This window comes from Panthera tigris, chromosome F3 (assembly GCF_018350195.1).
Source record: "Panthera tigris isolate Pti1 chromosome F3, P.tigris_Pti1_mat1.1, whole genome shotgun sequence".
NCBI classification, from domain to species: domain Eukaryota; kingdom Metazoa; phylum Chordata; class Mammalia; order Carnivora; family Felidae; genus Panthera; species Panthera tigris.
Genome location: NC_056678.1, coordinates 9,916,593 through 9,935,946, shown reverse-complemented (window position 1 = coordinate 9,935,946; position 19,354 = coordinate 9,916,593). Strand labels below are relative to the sequence as shown.

At 39.5% G+C, this 19,354-nt stretch overlaps 1 protein-coding gene across 1 annotated transcript in view; it reads left to right on the top strand.

The window, feature by feature from the left end:
- Positions 1-19,354, top strand: part of FMN2 (formin 2) — a 387,917-nt gene that overhangs the window by 27,859 nt on the left and 340,704 nt on the right. Inside the window, exon 2 of the mRNA XM_042976529.1 lies at positions 9,572-9,738. Within this exon, the coding sequence (XP_042832463.1) occupies positions 9,572-9,738 (167 nt within the window). The remainder of the gene's footprint in view (positions 1-9,571; positions 9,739-19,354) is intronic.

Below are 19,354 nucleotides of genomic sequence, written 5' to 3'. Positions count from 1 at the left end.
TATTTGTTTTTTGGGTGTGGAGTTTGGTGAGTTCTTTATAGATTTTGGATACTAGCCCTTTATCTGATATGTCATTTGGAAATGTCTTATTCCATTCTGATGGTTGCATTTTAGTTTTGTTGATTGTTTCCTTTGCAGTGCAGAAGCTTTTTATCTTGATGAGGTCCCAATAGTTCATTTTTTGCTTTTAATTCCCTTGCCTTTGGACATGTGTGGGGTAAGAAATTGCTGCAGCTGAGGTCAAAGAGGTTTTTTCCTAAAGCAGATAATTCTAAATGAAGGATGTTATGGGACATAAAACACCAAATTCACACTTAGCCCTTACCCATGTGTGACCTCGGATTTATCACTCAAATATTTGAGTACATTGTCATAGCGTATTATTATTAGTAAGGGACAGGGAGCATGTTTTCATCATGATTATTTCTTCTGCTGGATCTATTTGGCAGATGATAGATTGTAAGTGTTTGGTTGTATCTTGTCTTTGCAGCTCTCTTTCTAAACAAAAACACACACATTTCCACTAAGGATGTTTAATTAAGATAGTATGTTCTAAATAGACTAAATTTAAAGTACTGCTTCATGAGCCTTAGTCATTCTAAGTACATCCTTAGCCCCAGCAGGATGCAGACCATGTGGTCTATTTCTTTTATATGTTCATAGAGAATGTTGGTTAGAAGCTTTGCCCAGAATTGCTGGCTCACTCAGAAATGGGGGCTCCCTAGAATACAAATTAGGAGAGCAGAGTATGAGTCCAGTTTTGGCACTGCCACCCTCCATTCTGTAGGCCGATTCTAGAACCTTTTCATTCCTCAATCGTTTTGAAATCATGATGGTAAACCCTTGATTTGCTTCACATGCTGACTCGATGTGGAAGTGCTCTTTATATTGTATCATTCTGTCCCCAAAACAGGTTTTCTCCTTTTTATAGTGTCACTGCGTGCTGCCCAACAGAACTCCAGGGAAGGGACTCATGATTTTACTTCTTCCTCATGTGTGAGGATCACTGCATTTGGCCTTGTTTCCGTGTTTGTCCAGCCCCCGTGAGTTTTGCTTAGCAAAGCAAGAGGAGTATTTGAGGGTGGCCTATGACTATAAAGCTGATACCGCATGCTAAAGTGAATACTCTTTACTAATTATGGTGTTTAAGTGTATTTTAGAGGAGGGAGAGGGGATCAATTAAAAAATAATTGGAAAACATTAGTGATTAATAAGTTTCCTGTCATTGGATATTATTTAAAAAAATGTTTTTTAACGTTTATTTTTATTTTTGAGACAGATCCAGAGCATGAATGGGGGAGGGTCAGAGAGAGGGAGACACAGAATCTGAAACAGGTTCCAGGCTCTGAGCTGTCAGCACAGAGCCTGACGTGGGACTCGAACTCACGGACCGCGAGATCATGACCTGAGCCGAAGTCGGCCGCTTAACCGACTGAGCCACCCAGGCGCCCCGGATGAATGTTATTTTTGACATGAATATAACAAATACAGTAAAACAAATAATGCAAGTTAGAAGAAAACAAAAGTTAGGAATTCTAGAAAGTAGAGTCTTAAATATTACCTAGTTGATGTCATTAAAATCCACTGAATGTAAAACAAAAAATAAAAACAAAAATGAAAACTTGATGGACAAAGATATTTTAATCTATGATCACCATATATCATAATTTTTCTAATGCTTTTAGATTAGAGGTACATTCTTAGGATTCCATTGATTACTTATCATTTCCTTCCTGTAGGTTGAGCCAAATTTTTACTTATCCTAGTTAAGAGTACAGAACCTTTGAAATGAATCTTGATAAAAAAAATAATAGGTCATATTTACTGGGCACTGTGTTAAGTCTGTTAAAAAATTATTACAACTTAATTCTTACACCAATCATATGAGGTAATGAAGATGATTATTTCTAGTTATAGATGATGAAACTGAGGCTTAAGAGAAATTGAGTAGCTTCTTTGAAGCTATAGTTTGAACAATGGTAGCATCAGGAAGGGCACCAAGACATTTGGCTTCCGTAGCTTCAAGTTATGTTGCTGTACCATGCTTTGTCCCCGGGTGTATTTTGTGAACTCTAGAGGTATATTGCATGTATTTTCAGTGGAAAAGAATTGGCAGAAAATGAAAGAATTGCTTATGGGTTTACTCTTCTAGATTTCTTCAGGCTATATGTTAGATATGTAATTTGTATGATCTGTGAGATGAGTCTGCCTTAGATGAAGATAGTGTGCACTTCGGTAAAACTCCTAACGTCCCTGGTCCTATCTTTCCTAATTGATGAAATGACAGTTAGAGACTGGGTTTGAAAGATAGAAAAGACTGTTCCTCTCACTGGGTCTTTCCTTTGGGTCCAGGGCAGGAGGGAGGTAAAAGGGAGAGCCTGAGAAAATTGACCCTTCTCCTGCCCGTGCACCTAGAGTCATAAATCCACCGGAGACTACTTCTTATGTAACTTCTAATGTATGTGTGCTAGAGAGAATGATTTTATTGGCCTTTGGGAATTTTCTCAAGTTTTAATGTTGCTGCAGCTACAAGGAGAGTGTTGCTTAGGCTGTGGGGGAACCTGGGTCTTCATTTACCTGTGCTTCCCATTTGCATTTCCTTGATAAGTAGTCCTGGGCTGCATGCACTCCTGAAGGGTCATCCGTGGCTGACTATGTGGCCTTGGCCCTGGAGGGTACTGCCTGCGAGGAGGCGGCACCCCCACCAGCCCCTGTCATGCTCACCTGCAGTTTTTTATAACTTGTTCATTAAGCAAATAGCTTTTTGGCAAACTGACTTAGAGATGCTTTGCACCTAGTAAGAGCTCAGTAAATATTGTTGATTAAATAATGAATGAAACTATGAAGTAAAATGAAGCTTTGAATAGCTGAACACTTGAGAAAGTTATACTTATTCATATTCTAGGACCAATTACTTTCATTTTTTGGTGTGACCAACGTGTCTTGGTCTAGTATAGCTGTATTGACCAAGGAGGAATGTGAGGGGATCCGGAGTCACAGGGCACCCTGAATTGTGTGTGGTAGTGGGTGCAGAAGGGAGTGCCAGAGGGAACCTGGGACTCTGTGTCCACATCCCAGCCAGCCAGTTTGCACAGGTAAGAAGTACGCTTAAGTTCAGAAGGCTTTATGTCAGTTCAGTCTCCCCAATTTCGATTCAGGGCATCTCATGCAGTAGGCTAGTGTGTCCCAATTAAATCCCCAGTCATCAACTGTGAGAAGATAAACAGAAGTCCGTGTCTCTGTCTGCTGCCTGTGCCGCGGTCAAATCACATTCCCTGGTTAGGAAGAGGGTTCAGTACAGTGCGGCTAGAGTGCAGGTTCTAGAAAAAGTAAAAACTTTTCGTGTTCCTACAACAATCATTTGACTCTTTAATAAACTGAACTCACATCTCCTGTTTTTGTAGAATAACGAAGACACCTTGTTTAGCTTTGCAGTCTTAGAGTCGCATGTTATACTGACTGAGCCAGCCAGGTGCCGTTTATTTATTTGTTTTTTTTGCTTTGTAATCTTGACTATTTCACATATTTGTGACACATATTTCCATGTCATTAATCTTTGTAATGGCGTAATTTAAGATATTTGTTGTGAAGATTTAATCATATATACTGGCAGAGGTATGATGAGCCCACGTACCCATCACCCAACTTCAATAGTTACCAATGCCATGATGGTTTTATCTGCCTCCCTCAGATTCACTTTCTCATGGGAAAATTTGAAACCAATACCAGGCATCATGTTAGTTTAATTTCAAATACTTCAGGATGTGTCTCAAAAGGGGACTTTTTAATATGCTATAATGCCATTATTATACTGAATGCAAATAGAATTTGTTGCCTAATTTTTCTGGTAGTCAGTCCATTTTCAGAACTCTCTGATACCTTAGATTAAAAGTTATGTCCAATATGACACATGATTCAATCCTCTTCTCTTTTTGTCCCAGGGGTTGGGAATAGCATGTGTGCTAGATGGGCAATACTGTATACTTTCTCAACCCATGTCAGGAGGTTCACTGTGTCTGCCTGCTTTAATTTTATTGAGGCTGTGAATGATTCATGGGTTTGGGGGTGGCAGCTTGATTCCTTCTTTGCAAATTTTTCACTTTGACTTTTTCTCTAATGGGTTTCCCATCCATTTGCTATTCATTAAGTGACCATTGGGGAATGCAAAAGGACTTAATTAGAGATCGCATCATGGTGATTTTTTAATTTTGTCATTTTTTGTCCCTTTTGGCTAGAACTTTTCTATATTGAAAACTTTTCTTTGTTCACTAGATGTTATATTACCTTGAAATACAGTTCGTACTGGAAATGTTTCTTTTATTTCCCATTAGTTCTCTGTTATCAGTGATGATTGGTGCCCTAGAATTCTCCAGAGATACCTATTTTTATTTTCTTATTCCTTTTCTTATACTCAATATGTTTAAATTCATTGAGTTATTATTTTTTCTATAATAGCATGATTTTAATGGCTACGTATTTAGCCATGTATATAAAGCCATCTTTGTTTTAATGCTGTGGTTTTTTTTGTCGCACATTTTAATTTCTTTCATTATTTTTTACTATTACTAATCCATTTATTATTGTAGCAGGAGCTGTGCTAAGCACTTTACATGTATTTTGTCATGTAATCTTCACAGTAATCCTGTGATGTAACACTCTTTGGTTATATCTGAATATTTACCTAGGATTGATTCTCCGCAGTTGAATTTTAGGGTCAAGGAGTGAACTTATTTTAAGATCATGGACACACATTGCAAAATTGCTCTGCAAAACTTCTCCTGTTAATGATGTTGCTGCTTTCTGGGTTTCAGCTTACCTTGAGTCCAGGTTGAGGAACAAAAAAATTGACAAACTCCTTGCCCATGCCCATGCATACCTGCCTCATGAATTTTTTCCAAGTATGATGTCACTCTGCCATACTCAGTTGATGCAGTGACAAAAAATCTGCCCTGGTTTCAAGGAGAGGAGCGTGTATTGGCTGGGTGAGATTACACAAAGCAATAAGAATAAGCATGGAATGAGCCAGGACATGTTGAGTAGAGAAAGCAGTAAAGGGGACTTGAGAGACAGTGGCCGGTGAGATCCAGAAAATAAAGTATGGTATCATAGAGATGATAGCAAAGAATTCTAAGAAGTAAGAGTGAGTCAACGATGAAAATTTTCTGAGAGATTAAGAAACTGAGTAAGATGAAGATAAATATTATTGATACGGTGTTGGCTACCAGTTTCTATTGTATGGTGGGGATAGAAGTCAAACTGATGTCTCAAATTAGGGTGGGCTGAGCCAGGAGTGAGGGGCTAGAGGTAGTAAGTGTAGGTAATTTTGGTCAGTAGTTTTGATGTGAAGGGAAATCAAGAAATGGGACAGTAGTGGGGGGTAAGGAGTGATGTGGGCTAAGGGAGATTTTCGTTTTAAATTAAGTATGTTCGTGTGATCTAGAAATGTCCACTAAAGATGGAAATGTTCCTTATTCAGGAGAGAGAAGGAATAGTGAAAGAAGTGAATTCCAGACCATGCCATAAGGAATTCGATCTAGAACACTGAGGGGAAGAACTTGCTTTTGTTTGGAGCAGGGCCTTCTTCCTCTATGAGGAAGGCAGAGAAGGGTATCAGTGTAGGTGTTTTTGCATATTCACAGTTTCTCTTGGTTTCTTCCATTTTCTCAGTGAATTATTTGAGAAGATCATTATCTCATCATTGAAAGGGCTGGGTTGGGGCACTTGGGTGACTTAGTTGGTCACTTAGTTGGTTGAACGTCCAACTTCAGCTCAGGTCATGATCTCGCAGTTTGTGGGTTCAGTCCCCACATCAGGCTCTGTGCTGAGGGCTCAGAGCCTGGAGCCTGCTCAGATTCTGTGTCTCCCTCTCTCTCTGCCCTTCCCCAATCATGCTCTGTCTCTCTGTCACTCAAAAATAAATAAACTTTAAGAAAATTAAAAAAAGAAAAGACTGGGTTAAGGGGGGAGAAAATGTATATGATTGTATTGGAGACTATATGCTTAGATGTGAATGCAGAGCAGTGTTGGGCCTAATTGAGGTTTATAGTCATGATAATAAAGTGAAAGCAGACAATGGGTGCATGTCTTTCCTTCACAGTGACCAGTTGCTCTGGTTCAGGCAAAGAAAAGGTGGATGTCTAGAATGGAACAAATTGGGGTTTGGGAATTTTACTGGCTCCCATGGGGGAGAGGGGCAGGGGAGCTGCAGTGTTTGAATGGTACGATTACAGTGGTGGGACATGGAATTTAAGCAGGTGAGGAAGGGAGTGATGGATTGTGTGACAGTGGCAGGGATGATAGACTCAAGATCCCCGTGGAGGATGGGCCCTCAGAAGGGGTTCTAGAATATGAGTTGAAAGGATAGAAGGCAGTGGCCAAGGATTAGATGTTCCTTCCAGACATTTGTACATATATTGATTAATTTATGATCAAAACATTAATTGAGCAACTACATGTCAGGTCTTTCTTGAGATACTGGGTAAAAGGTGGTAACCAAACAATGGAGTCTGCGAAAATGGAGTTTACTTTCCAGGAGGAAGAGACAGATCACAGACTCACAAAAATTCAAGAGCTGAGATCTCTGAAGAATAAAGAGGGATAGTGTGAAAAAGAGTGACTGACAATACTATTTGAGGAATGGAGGGTCAGGAAGTTATCTCAGTGGAAAAGACAACTGAGCAGAGGCCTGAATAAGATGAAACAGTGAGTCATTCAAGTATGTTGGAAAGAGTGTTCTAGTACAAAAGTCTCTGAGGTAAGCATGAGCTCTGTGTGCTAAAGAGGAGGAGGCCTGTAGGTCAGAGTGCCCTCAGGGAGAGCAGGAAAAGGTGACAGGAGGGGAAGGGCCTCTTGAGTCATGGTGACAGTTGGGTTTTTGTCTGAGGTTGATAGGAAGCCATGGAGGGCTGGAGTAAAGTTTGAAATTGGTCTTCTGAATGGGTTGCCTGTGTGGGGGAAGAGAAAGCACTGACTGGAGGCAAGGATTCAAGATCTCAGATGAGTTTTCTCCCTGGGTGTTGGTTTGATCTCCATGTGGATGTCAGAATCACTGATAAGAGGAGAGGTGGAAAACAGAGCAGTTGAGTCAGGAGGTAAAGTATTCAGTGAATGGCAGGGAGGGGATCAGGAATGACAAGAAGTCAGTGGATGGAAGAAAGGAGAAGGAGGACAGCTGGTCTAGCCAGTGACAGGTCTAACCATGCTGATGGTTTTGGAGAATAAATCACTTGAAATTGCTAATGGGGATCAAGGAAGTCACTCACTCACTTCCTACCCCTAATATATGTGCGATTTGATACAAAATGTGTCCTTGTGAGAGGGCTGCTGGAGAAGGACTCACGTGGCAGCCAGGTTACTTTCCATGCAATCAGGTGAGGTTCCCTTCAGAGAGGTTGAGGCAGGGATTCTCAAGCTGGGATGATTTTGCTAGCTGGGGGACATGTGGCAATCTGAAGACACTTGGCGTCTTACAATGGGAGGTGCAGTGGTTATGCTGCTGGCATCTATTGAGTAATAGTGAGTGATGCTGCCTACATCCTACGATGCACAGGACAGCACAGGACAGAGAATTATCCATCCCAAGGTGTCCGTGGAGTTGTGGTTGAGAAGCCCTGGATGAAGGCTTGAGGGTTGTGTTTGTTCATCATGGAGCTGAAATTCCAGGGAGGAACTTCCACATTATTCCATACCCTTTTTGATAATTTTTGGCTTGATACACATACACATTTACTCACTCACACTTAAATACTCTCATATATGAAAGGTCCTATCTCCCTTACTTTCTGTCATACGAAGTTTCTGAGTTACAGGAAAGAACTACTTCATTTTCTGGCTGTTTTCAGTCATAAGATATATAAAATGGGTATACCATAACAATTAATCACTTCAGAATTGAGGAATATGGTTTCCTCCATGTTTGGTTCCAGCTAGAAGCAGGGAAACTTATGTTCTGTAGAAAAAAAAAATCCTTTATTTCTTCTCAGAAAATATCCTGGGAGACCAAAGGATGTTCTCTAAGTGATCTAAAGGAGTGAAGAAAATAAAAAGGCCTCTTTTGCCCTTCTTTGTAATTCCACTTATCAGAGGTAGATTTTGAAACGAGTTTTGTTGTACAAACAAAAATAGGAAGAGACATCAAAATTGTATGATTAGTCTCCTGACAGACATTTATACATTTGAAATTTAGTTGTTCTAACAAGTACAGACCTGTGCCTGGTTTTGCATAGCCCTAAGCTAAGAATGCTTTTTACATTTTAAAGCTGTTCAAAATGAAAATGAAGAAGAATATGCAGCAGAGACCTTATGTGGCCCTCAAAGCCTAAAATATTTATTGTTTGATCCTTTATAGAAAGAGTTTGCTTATCTCTGGTATAGAGGTATTTCCTTCCCAGTTCTGACTATGATAGGAACAAGTCTTTGTCACAGAATCACAGCATTGCATTTATTCAGAAATCCTAAAAATATTTATTAATGCTTCTTATGTGTGAGAGGCCATATTTGCAGGATATATGCTGGCTGTCAGGGAGTTTATTTTAGTGAGAGGTATAGATATTAAATAAGTACACACATGATTAAAATAATTACACAAAGAACTAAGAAAGGCGCCAAAAGAGTATGGAAGGGGGTCACTGAAGGCTTTTTTGAATAAGCAATTTTAATCTAAATTTGAAGAATGAACCCACTAATTACAGGGAGGGGCAGGAGCAGGGCAAGAACTGAGGGAGCAGTTGTAGCCCTGGGAGGGATGCCAGAAATCTTCTGTGTCTATCATAGTTGACTAATGCAGAAATCAGCTGGATGAATTTCTAAAGGGTAATAAAGTAGAGCGTGAGTGGTATTAGAAAGGATTAGGGACCTCCAGCCATTGTGTTCTCCCAGATGAGTCTGAGGTATAGCTGGGATTGAGAACCATGGCACTAGGTGGAACCCAGCCCTCTTGGTCCTCGGCCAGTGTCCTGTTCTCGTGCCTGTCTTCTCTGGTGTCTTCTAGGGAAATAAAAGCTGAAGTTTGCACCTACCATTGAGCTATGGTTCTGAGGATCATATGAAAAAAATTTGTCTGACATATTTGCTGGCTCTTTTCTTGGGGGTTGGGGCCTTTCCCTGCCTCCTGTGTCCTCATTCTCTGCCCTTCTCTATTGCCATGCCAGAGACCATGAATGTCAGTCACTGACATTTCTTAGTCCACTTGGTGGTTGCTAACTGCTCCCTCAGGGAGCCATTAGCAGGGTAAATGAAGAGAGGAAGGAGGGTTACCAATGAAATCCCAAAGGCTGGGCACTTCTTTAGGAGGAAATATACTTCTTCAGGAGGGCCATCATGTGGCGTATCCTCTTTTGGGGCAGGAGATATTTTGGGGGGTGGGAGAGCAAACCAGAGCCACCTTCTCCCATGTGGTATTCCAGTCCTCAGACTGTGGAGTTTTCTCTGTGTTTGAGAAGCTGCTGTCTGTGCACTTCAGTAGCCTTGGCAACAGTGATGCTCACTGGTTGTGTTTTTCCAGGCTTCACTCCTCTGGGAGGGTTCCGAGCCAGGGGACATGCCAGTGCTCCTGACTGTATTTCATCTGCAGGGCGAACTCTGTTGGAGAAGCTGTTCAGCCAACAAGAGAACGGGCCTCCAGAAGAAGCAGAGAAGTTTTGCTCCCGGATCATTGCCATGGGTCTTCTACTTCCTTTCAGTGACTGCTTCAGGGAACCATGTGATCAGAACGCCCAATCAAGTTCAGCTCCATTTGATGTAAGTAGGAACATTTACTTCTGTCTGCGAGACAGATTGGAGTTAAAATAGCAACTGTGATGTGTGTCTGCCCAGTCACCCCACACTTTAAATACCAACATGTGATGCAAGTCATCCTTCCCTCAGCCACTCAGCAGCTCAGCATGTCTATTTAATTTCTACACTTTCCTTCCTCACTTAAGAAATCCTAAGTATATTTGTCAAACCTCCTTTTCTTAACAGATGGTCACTCTTGACAGTTTTCTAACCTGCTTTAATCGGTAATGATTTTCAAGTGGCTCTGAGTCAGGACTGCCTCCTTGGCTGGTCATGGACATTACTTCACAAGCAGTACCAAAGGGCCAGAGCTTTGTTCCCAGGGGGCTGCAGGTTTCCATGGGTGCCTAGAACACTATTTCAGTGTGTTCATAGCTCATCTATTTACTAACCATTGATATGAAGCAGCATTGTCTGCTTTCTCCCCAGCTCCCATTCACCAAGAGCATTCATACTGTGAAACAGTAATCGAAAAGGCATATTCATAATTCCTAATGAATATCAATCAGCACAGCTGGATTATCATTTTCAAGCCAGGTATTGCTAATGTTTCTCAGGTATGTGGTACATGTGTGACATTGGTGGTTGTATTGAGTTGCGTCTAAAACCCAGATATATAAGAATGCTCCTGTATGATTTTCTCATAAGAAAATTGAAGGTCTGGTTGGCTCACTTGTGCAGAGCCCAGTATTTGTGAGGCAGAGTGATGGGTTCTCGTCCACATGGGTTACTTACAGTTGTTTCCTTGCTTCCAACTACACCCTTCTTGTGTGCCTTTAGTATACATGCTATTGACCAGTGAATGAAATAATGGCGACTTTTGAAAGGCAATGAAAATGAGCCCTGATCAAGATGTGACAGTAAATAATAAAACGTCTATATGTCTTGCATTTCTTCTTTCTCTTCTTCATACATTATAAACTATGTTCTTCCTTGATCTCCCCTCAGTATTAGGGAAATAAATCACGTAAAGTATTGTGAGATCTTCTTGACACTTTCCATGTGAAAGAAGGCTTCTCAGGATGTGCTGTGACTTGTGAATCTTGCTTCTTGAGATCTTTTTATTTAATTATTTTTAAAAATGGCACTAGCTAATTATTTCTAGGTAGATCTTTTTATTCTATGGGAAGAATTGGATAATTTAAAATTTCTCTTCCTTCCTTTTTTTTTTTTTTTTTTTTTTTTTTGATGAGAGAATTGTGTTATGATAGAAACTGAACACCTGGGGACTGTGTAGCTAAAAGTGTGCAGAGAGCTGTGTTCTAGAAAATATATAAATTTGCACGTTGGAAATAAAATAAATGTGGCACAAGGGCAAACCCTGGTCATGTCTAAAGCTTGCCTTTTGATTGGAACTATCCCCAAAATGACTGCATTATCCTCTTAAAGTTTAGAGGTAAACAGTCTTCTCATTCAATAAATGTGGAATTGGAATAAACTGAAAAGAATAGGATTATTCTATACCTCCTTTTTTTCTTTTTTAATCACTGAACTGGCTGCTGCTTTTTTGTAATGTTTATTTATTTTGAGACAGAGGGAGTGTGCAAGCTCTGTGGAGCCCAGTGTGGGGCTTGACTCAGGGCTTGATTGCACAAACTGTGAGATAATGACCTGAGCTGAAATCAAGAGTCGGTCCCTTAACTGACTGAAACACCCAGGTGCCCCTGAACGGGCTGCTTCTCATCTTCCACCTCCCTCCATTCCTGTGTTAGAGTAGTAACCCCTCTCATGATTGTCTGTTTGGAGGACAGCTGGGTATGGCAAAGAGAGGGAAAAGCAAACAAATAAAATCCCTGAATATGGTAGAAAGTAATTTCCTCAGAATAAGAATTTCTTTCCCTCAACTTTATGTGATTGTATTTTCTCCTTTATTTGTTGGCTCTGTAGAACATCCCTACTCCCCCTGCCAAACTAAACACAAAACAAATAAGAATCTAAAGTCACTTTAGTAAGAAATGTTATTCCATATACTTAAACAGAAGTTCAGTCACACAACTGTGCATTTCCTGTATGCACAGTCAAGGATTTTCTTCAAAACTCAAAAGAGGTAACAATATAGGGAGTTATGTAGACTGAGGTATTAGTGGGGAAATGGAGAGGAAGGCACTTACCTGTGTGCGGAGAAATTTCTGATAATTAGTTTCTTTGCTGATTTCCAGAAAATTGCTGTTGGGAGGATTTCTAACCAACAATTCTCTTGGGGAAAGTAGCCCTTCGAGACTGATCACCATGTGGGAATAAATTCATAACTGGCACTATTCCTAACCCAACTTTGATCCCTTCCCTAAGAACATCTGATTCCCTCCTTTTCCTCCTCTTGCCATTTATACACATAATTAGAGCAATAAAGAGTTTTGACTTAGGGATCTCACTGATAAGGTTTGTGGATTAGCTTTCTTCATTCAACCTTTTTGATTTTAGCCCCATGTTACATTATACATTTTTTAGGGCCTAACATTTTGCTTTAGAAATGCTATAAATAATATGAAAAGACTTCACATAAGTTTCAAGAACACTAAAAGGTAAAGAGCTTTGAGTGATAATGTTAATTCATTCACAGATGCTTACCAAATACATTCTATATGCCAGGCAGTGCTTTAGTCTCCATAGATACGTCACGGAGGAAGAGAAATAGGATTTCTGTTCTCCTGAAATTTATATCCTCTTCATGGTGGGGAGAGACACATAAAAGACAAAACAAAACAACAAGTAAAAGCATAGGTCATGAATTTACATCAGATTCTAGTAAATGCTATAAAGGAAATAAACCCTAGTAACACGATAGGGTGAATGAGGGTGGGGTAGGGTAAGTGTAGGGGAAGCCTCACTAAGGATTCCTGATGGGAGGTGTGAGGGAAGATCATTCCAGGAAGCTCACCTGATAAGTACAGAGGGCCTAGGGAGAGTATAAGCATGACCTAAGCACACAGCCTGAGCACCTGCATAGGTGAAGTTTAATGAGTTGAGGACAGAAAGGGCTCAGGGTCAGAATGTGCAGGGTCCTGAAAGCCATGGAAGGAAAATAGATTTTTATTTAAGTAGGAGCTCTGGGAAGGTTTTATGCAGGGCAAGAACATATTTTACATGAATCGCTTATCCTAGTCTTTGGATAATGGAGTATTGGAGGCAGAAGTAGAAGTAGGAAATCCAGGCGGGCTTATTGGAATAGTTGAGTGAGGGATGGTGGTGGTAACTTGGGGTAGGATGGTGGTGAGGGAGTTAGAGAAGAGTCCTTGGGTGTGAGATGGATTCTGTAGGTGGAGCTGATGGGACTTCTGGTGAGTTAGACTTGGGGGCAATGGAAAAAGAAAGTCAACTATAACTTCTTACTTTTGTATTTTAAGTAGCTGGGTGGATGGTTGTGCCATTTATTAAGATGTAGAAGCCAGGTCTGTTTTAGGAGGAAAATCTTGTAAGGACAGAACTGGTGCTCGTTATATACTTTTCTTGAATAAAATTCTGTTTATTCAGAAAACTAATACTTAGCATGTAAGCTGACAAACATTAGCTTTTGCTTTTCACTGGTGGAATGATGTTGACTTTATTAGCTAATCAAAATTAGGGCCATGATATAAAGATATTTCAACCATCAGGTTTGTAGCCCTTTGCATAGCCATGTATTCATAAAACAGAAAGAAAGATGGAGATCCTTTATAGGCCTGATAGCATTGTCCATTATCTTTTTCCATTTCTATTACTAACCTGGGGACCCAGAAACTATCAACTTACTTCTTATTCTCTGACATATCCTCACATTTTCCTTTTGCTTTTTTTTTTTTGTTGTTACTGTTGTTGGTTTTGTATATCAGATAGAATTCTAAGCTAGATCATTTCTGAAGCTAACAAGAGAAAATGCATATTTTCTACTTATTATGCATATTACTACTGCTTGGTAGATTGTATTGTTTAATTGTAGATCACGGTATTTTTTTTGTGGCGAGGAAAGACTTTTTTCCTTCTGGAGCCTGTTCTAGTCATTTCTCAAGTGTTAGAAAAAATATCTCTCCTGAAATGTTTCCCATAAATCCTTAGAAATAGCAAAAACTTCATTATGTCACATCATATATAGTTGACCCTTGAACAATGTGGGGGTTAGGGGCACACCCCCCACACACAGTCAAGACTTCACATACAACTTTTGACTTCCCCCAAATTTAACTACTCAGGGCCTACTGTTGATTGGAAGCCTTACTGATAACAAAACTAGTTGATTAACACATGTTTTGTATGTTATATGTATTACATACTGTATTCTTACAATAAAGTAAGCTAGGGAGAAGAAAATGTTATTAAGAAAATCATAAGGAAGGAAAATACATTTACTGTACTATAAAAAAGTATATAAGTGAACCCACATAGTTCAAACCCGAGTTGTTCAAGAATCAGCTGTAACTTGCAGTTTTGGGCCACTGCCCTGCTCCCTGTGGACAAAGAATGCTAGTCCTCAGCCTATGGCTGACCACGGGCTCTGGCTCATTGCCTGTTAGTTGTAGATGGAGGTCATTTTGCAAGAATAGGTTCAGTATGTGGTCCCTTAAGATCCCTTTTCCTTTGAATGCTTTTATTTATATTAGATTTTTCTGAGTCATATTCATTAGCGACTGTTTTCCAGCAAACCACAGTTATCTCACATAGGTCTTCTAGGATTTCTTTAATCATCACTGTGTCAGATATCATGTTGCCTCTACATCACAAAAAATAAAGCAAGTTTACTTGGCCCAAAGATTTTGGCAGGAGTAAATGATTATACTTACTCCTTTAGAACTGATTTTAAATGTCTTTCTAGTAGAATATTTTTGGATCCCTGGCTTTTTTGGGTTTGGCAGGTTTTACTAATTTTGCTAGCTATGTAGTAATCCCATGCTTACCAGATGGGCAAGAGCTCCTTGCTATGTGCGTAAATGGATATAAGTTTGAATGAGTTATTAGTGAGGCTAGAATTAAAGAGAAGGAAGACATGAAAATTCAGGCTAAAAAGGAATAAAGAAAACATGACCCTGAACGTGTCAGAAAAATAATTCATCAGTCAAAACCAATAATGGGCTCTGCTGAAAAACTAATGAAATACACTCTGCTCACCATCACCAGTAGCTGGAATGAAGACTTAAGTGAACAAATAGAAATGATCATTTCTATTTGAATCCAATTTTTTTCAGAGTAGGAAGAATACTTGGATACTTTTTAGTCAAAGCCACACAAATCTTTTTCTGAGAAGAAATAAAAGCCATGACACATCTTTCAGTTCTAAGAAAATGCACACACACACACACACACACACACACACACACACACTGCTGTACTTTTGTTTTTGAAACACTGTGTATAGTATTAGGTCTCAGGAAGTTTTTAAGTGTGATATTAAAATTATATTTAATTTTCAGACCATCTTTTTAAATTGTTTTAGCTGAACATTTCTTTTCCTTGCAGACTTCCCTCTAATCTCAACATAGGAGTCAGTAGTAAAACAGAAGATTTCATTTAACAAAATTCATTTTGTAGCCGTAGTTTTACATCTGTTCCATTACTCAGGTAATCATTGCCTGAACTCATGAGAAGCAGGGTGACAAGCGTAGATTGAAAATATAATCCTTTCCCTCAGTTTTACTTATTTTAGTTTTTGTTTGTTTAATTTTAAGGACTTAAAAGAGGTCTAAGGTACTACATTCACCTGGTTAAAGAAGAGCTCTGCTCCTGGCCCTGGCCTCTCCCACTCTAGTTCTACCCTTGCCTGGCTCTCCTTGTTCTTGTTTGGATGGTTTTAACTTTGATATTTTAAGTTTGCTGATTTGCCTTTGGGCTGTCACAGATTAGGATTTAGGTATTTCCCAACCTTTCCCCTCCCCATTCCTTCCAGTATAGTTAATACTGGTCTTCTAGTTTCCCTTTGATAATTCTGCCTTGAACCTTAAATAATATGGTTCAGATTATTTGGTCGTTTCATTGACTTCAGATGATGTCTCCTGCTGCCCCACCCACCTCGCATAATTAGGCTATCTATTGTCTCTACTTTCTTCTCCACCTGGTCCCAACCTGAGCTTTCTAGCTTCTACCAAGAACACTTTTATCCTTCAGGTATATTTTTAAGGTTAATTGTTTTAAAAAATGTTTATTCATTTATTTTGAAAGGGAGAGAGAGACAGAGAGAGAGAGAGAGAGAGAGAGAGAGAGAGAGAGAGAGAATCTCAAGCAGTCTCCACGCTGTGAGTGCAGAGCTGGATGTGGGGCTTGACGTGAGATCATGACCTGAGCTAAGTCAAGAGTCCGATGCTTAACAGACTGAGCCACCTAAGCACCCCTAAGGTTAATTTTTTAATTTTATTTTAAAAGTTAAGAAAATGTTTGGACACCCTGTAACTGTTGCCTTGCAGAGGCGATAGTGTGCTCTGATTTCATTTCCTTTTTAATATCCCAATATCACAGCCCCCAGGCCACTCAGATGAGGATGTTTCTGGGGTTAAGTTCCAATGGATTCTGTTATTTTAATAAACAGTCACTTGCTCCAAAGTATCCCGTATTTAGTTCAGTTACATTTGATTTATCCCTTTCTGATATAGGGAGCCCTCATCTAGCACAACAAAGTTTTTGATTGCCTTTTATTTTGTTTTCTTTTGGGAGAAGAAACCTGTATCTATCTATCTATCTATCTATCTATCTATCTATCATCTTTCTTTCTTTTTCTTTCTCTTTCTTTTTCTATCTATATTCTCAATATCTTTGAGTTTGTACCCTATTCTTACCATTTAATGGAGTTCTTTCAATTTTTCTTGAAGACTACTGCTGTGGTCTGAATATTTGTATACAGAATTCATACTTTGGAATCCTTATGCCTGGTGTGATGGTGTTTGAAGGTGAGGCCTTTGGGAGGTGACCAAATCAGGAGGATGGAGCCCTCATGAATGGGGTTAGTGCTCTTATAAAAGAGTTCCTGCCCAGTGCTCTTATAAAAGAGATCCTGCCCAGAGATCTCTCCTTCTACCATGTCAGGATGCAGTGAGAAGGCACCAACTATGAACCAGAAAGAGGGATCTTACTAGATAAGGAGAGCTGTTGTTTCCTTGATCTTGGGCTTCTAACCTCCATTGTGAGAAATAAATTCTGTTGTTTATAAGCCATCCAAACTATGATATTTGTTATAGCAGCCTGAATGGATTAAGACATCTAATAACTTCCTCTTTTAATTTAGATCAGGTTCCTGATATATAATTATGACTTCTATTTTTTTTTTCCAGCTCCTTTTCTCTTGCCCTGCCCCTGGTTATTAGGCGCACAGAAATTAAAGACTCTATTCTCAACTGATTTACAGCCACTTTAAAGAGAAAAGATATGTAAAGAAATTATTGGACTTTAGTGGTTGTGGTGGGCTCTGTAGTCTGACTGTCCTGTCCTTTGAATCCTGGATTTCCCGCTTACTCTATAAACATAGGTGAATGGCTTAGTTTCTCAGTTTGTTTCTTGTAAAATGAGCAGTGATGTACTGGTTTCTGAGTAAGAGGAAAGCATGAATACAAATAAAGCATTGTGTAGAGTATAGGGCATACAGTAAGTGTTCAATGTATGTTAACTGTCGCCACAGATCATAGTTGCATTTAGAGTTCCAGTGGAGATATGTACAGTGGAGGGAGCAAAGGAGAGGATTAACTGAGTCTCCTTGGTAGCTCAGGAGATAATCCTTAGGGTGAGACTTGAGGCCTGACTTGGAGTTTGCTGTAGGGACCAGCCAGATCAGGATAAGTCTATGTATGAGGCATGCAGATGATTTTGAGTGTAAATTGAGAGAATGATAGGTAAAAGGAGGCCAGACATGGAAATATTTATGTCACTTTAGGGATGTTTTTAGTATATGTGCTGCTGAAGTGAGCACTCCTTGGGGATGTTTGTAAATAATTTTTGAGTAGTTAAGCTATAACAGATTGCCATTTATAAGAAATCATTCTGGTGGCAGAGTAGAGAATGAAGAAGTTTAAAATTGGTGTTGGGATGATCAGTAAAAATGTCTAAACTGAAACAGGCAGTGTGGAAGGAAAGAGACAGCTATGGGGAATGTTTAGGATTTAGAATTGACAGGACTTGTCATTTTAATTAGATATGGGGAAGTGAAGGCGTAGATGGCTTCTTTGGTTTTGGATTTGCAACTCTAGGTGGATGGTGATACTCTATCTACAAAGAGGCAGAATACTAAGGAGGGAACACATTTCACGGAAGATGATAAAACTCTCATGGACATCTAGAATAGAATGTATGATTGTTTGGGACATAATGGTGGCAATTCCTAGAGGGAGAAGGAGCTGCTGTTACTAGCATTACCATAGTTGCATTAAAAATAAGCAGATCTAATAAATTATGATAGAGAGTAATCAAGATTAAAGTTCTTTTTTAAATAATTTTATTTAATTTATTTTTAAAATTTGCATCTAAGTTAGTTAGCATACAGTGCAACAATGATTTCAGGAGTAGGTTCCTTAATGCCCCTTACATATTTAGCACATCCCCCCTCCCACAACCCCTCCAGTAACCCTCTGTTTGTTCTCCATATTTAAGAGTCTCTTATATTTTGTTCCCTTCCCTGTTTTTATATTATTTTTGCTTCCCTTCCCTTATGTTCATCTGTTTTTTTATCTTAAAGTCCTCATATGAGTGAAGTGAATGAGATACCACCTCACACCTGTCAGAATGGCTAACATTAACAACTCAGGCAACAACATGTTGGTGAGGGTGCGGAGAAAGAGGATCTCTTTTACACTGCTGGTAGGAATGCAAACTGATGCAGACACTCTGGAAAATAGTATAGAAGTTCCTCAAAAAATTAAAAATAGAGCTACCCTATGACCCAGCAATTGCACTACTAGGTATTTATTTGAGGGATACAGGTATGCTGTTTTGAAGGGGCACGTGCATTCCAATGTTTATAGCAGCACTATCAACAGTGGCCAAAGTATGGAAGGAGCCCAAATGTCCATCAGCAGATGAATGGATAAAGAAGATGTGGTATATATATATATAATGCAGTATTACTCGGCAATCAAAAAGAATGGAATCTTGCCATTTGCAACTATGTAGTTGGAACTAGAGGGTATTATGCTAAGCGAAATTAGTCAGAGAAAGACAAATACCATAAGATTAAAATTCTTAAGGACAGTGAGAAATAGGTGTAGTGAAAATGGATTAATGGGAGGCTTTGGCCAGAAGATACTGGTATTCAAGATTTCAGAGATGAAGCTGTTCTACTGATTCCAAAGTCCAGTCTGTGGAGTGGAATGCCCATTGTCTTTGGAATTGAGGCACTGAGGTTGTTGGCTGGGATTTGGTGTCCCACAGGATTGTGGAGGAGTAGGTGTTGAGATGCAGACATGAGACCATGCCAACAGTCCTGGAGGAGTGTAAGGCTGTGTGGAGGTCAGTTAGTTTCTGCAATAAGGAAATTAGATAATGACATTACTGCTTGATAGGGGCTTCAAAGGTGCAGAGGATTCTGCACAGGGTGGGCATGGAATATTCTTTAGATGATTATGGAGGGCTAGATTATGAGGCCATGTTATACAAGAGGAATCAGGAACATCTCCTTTTAGTTCAGTCCTTACTT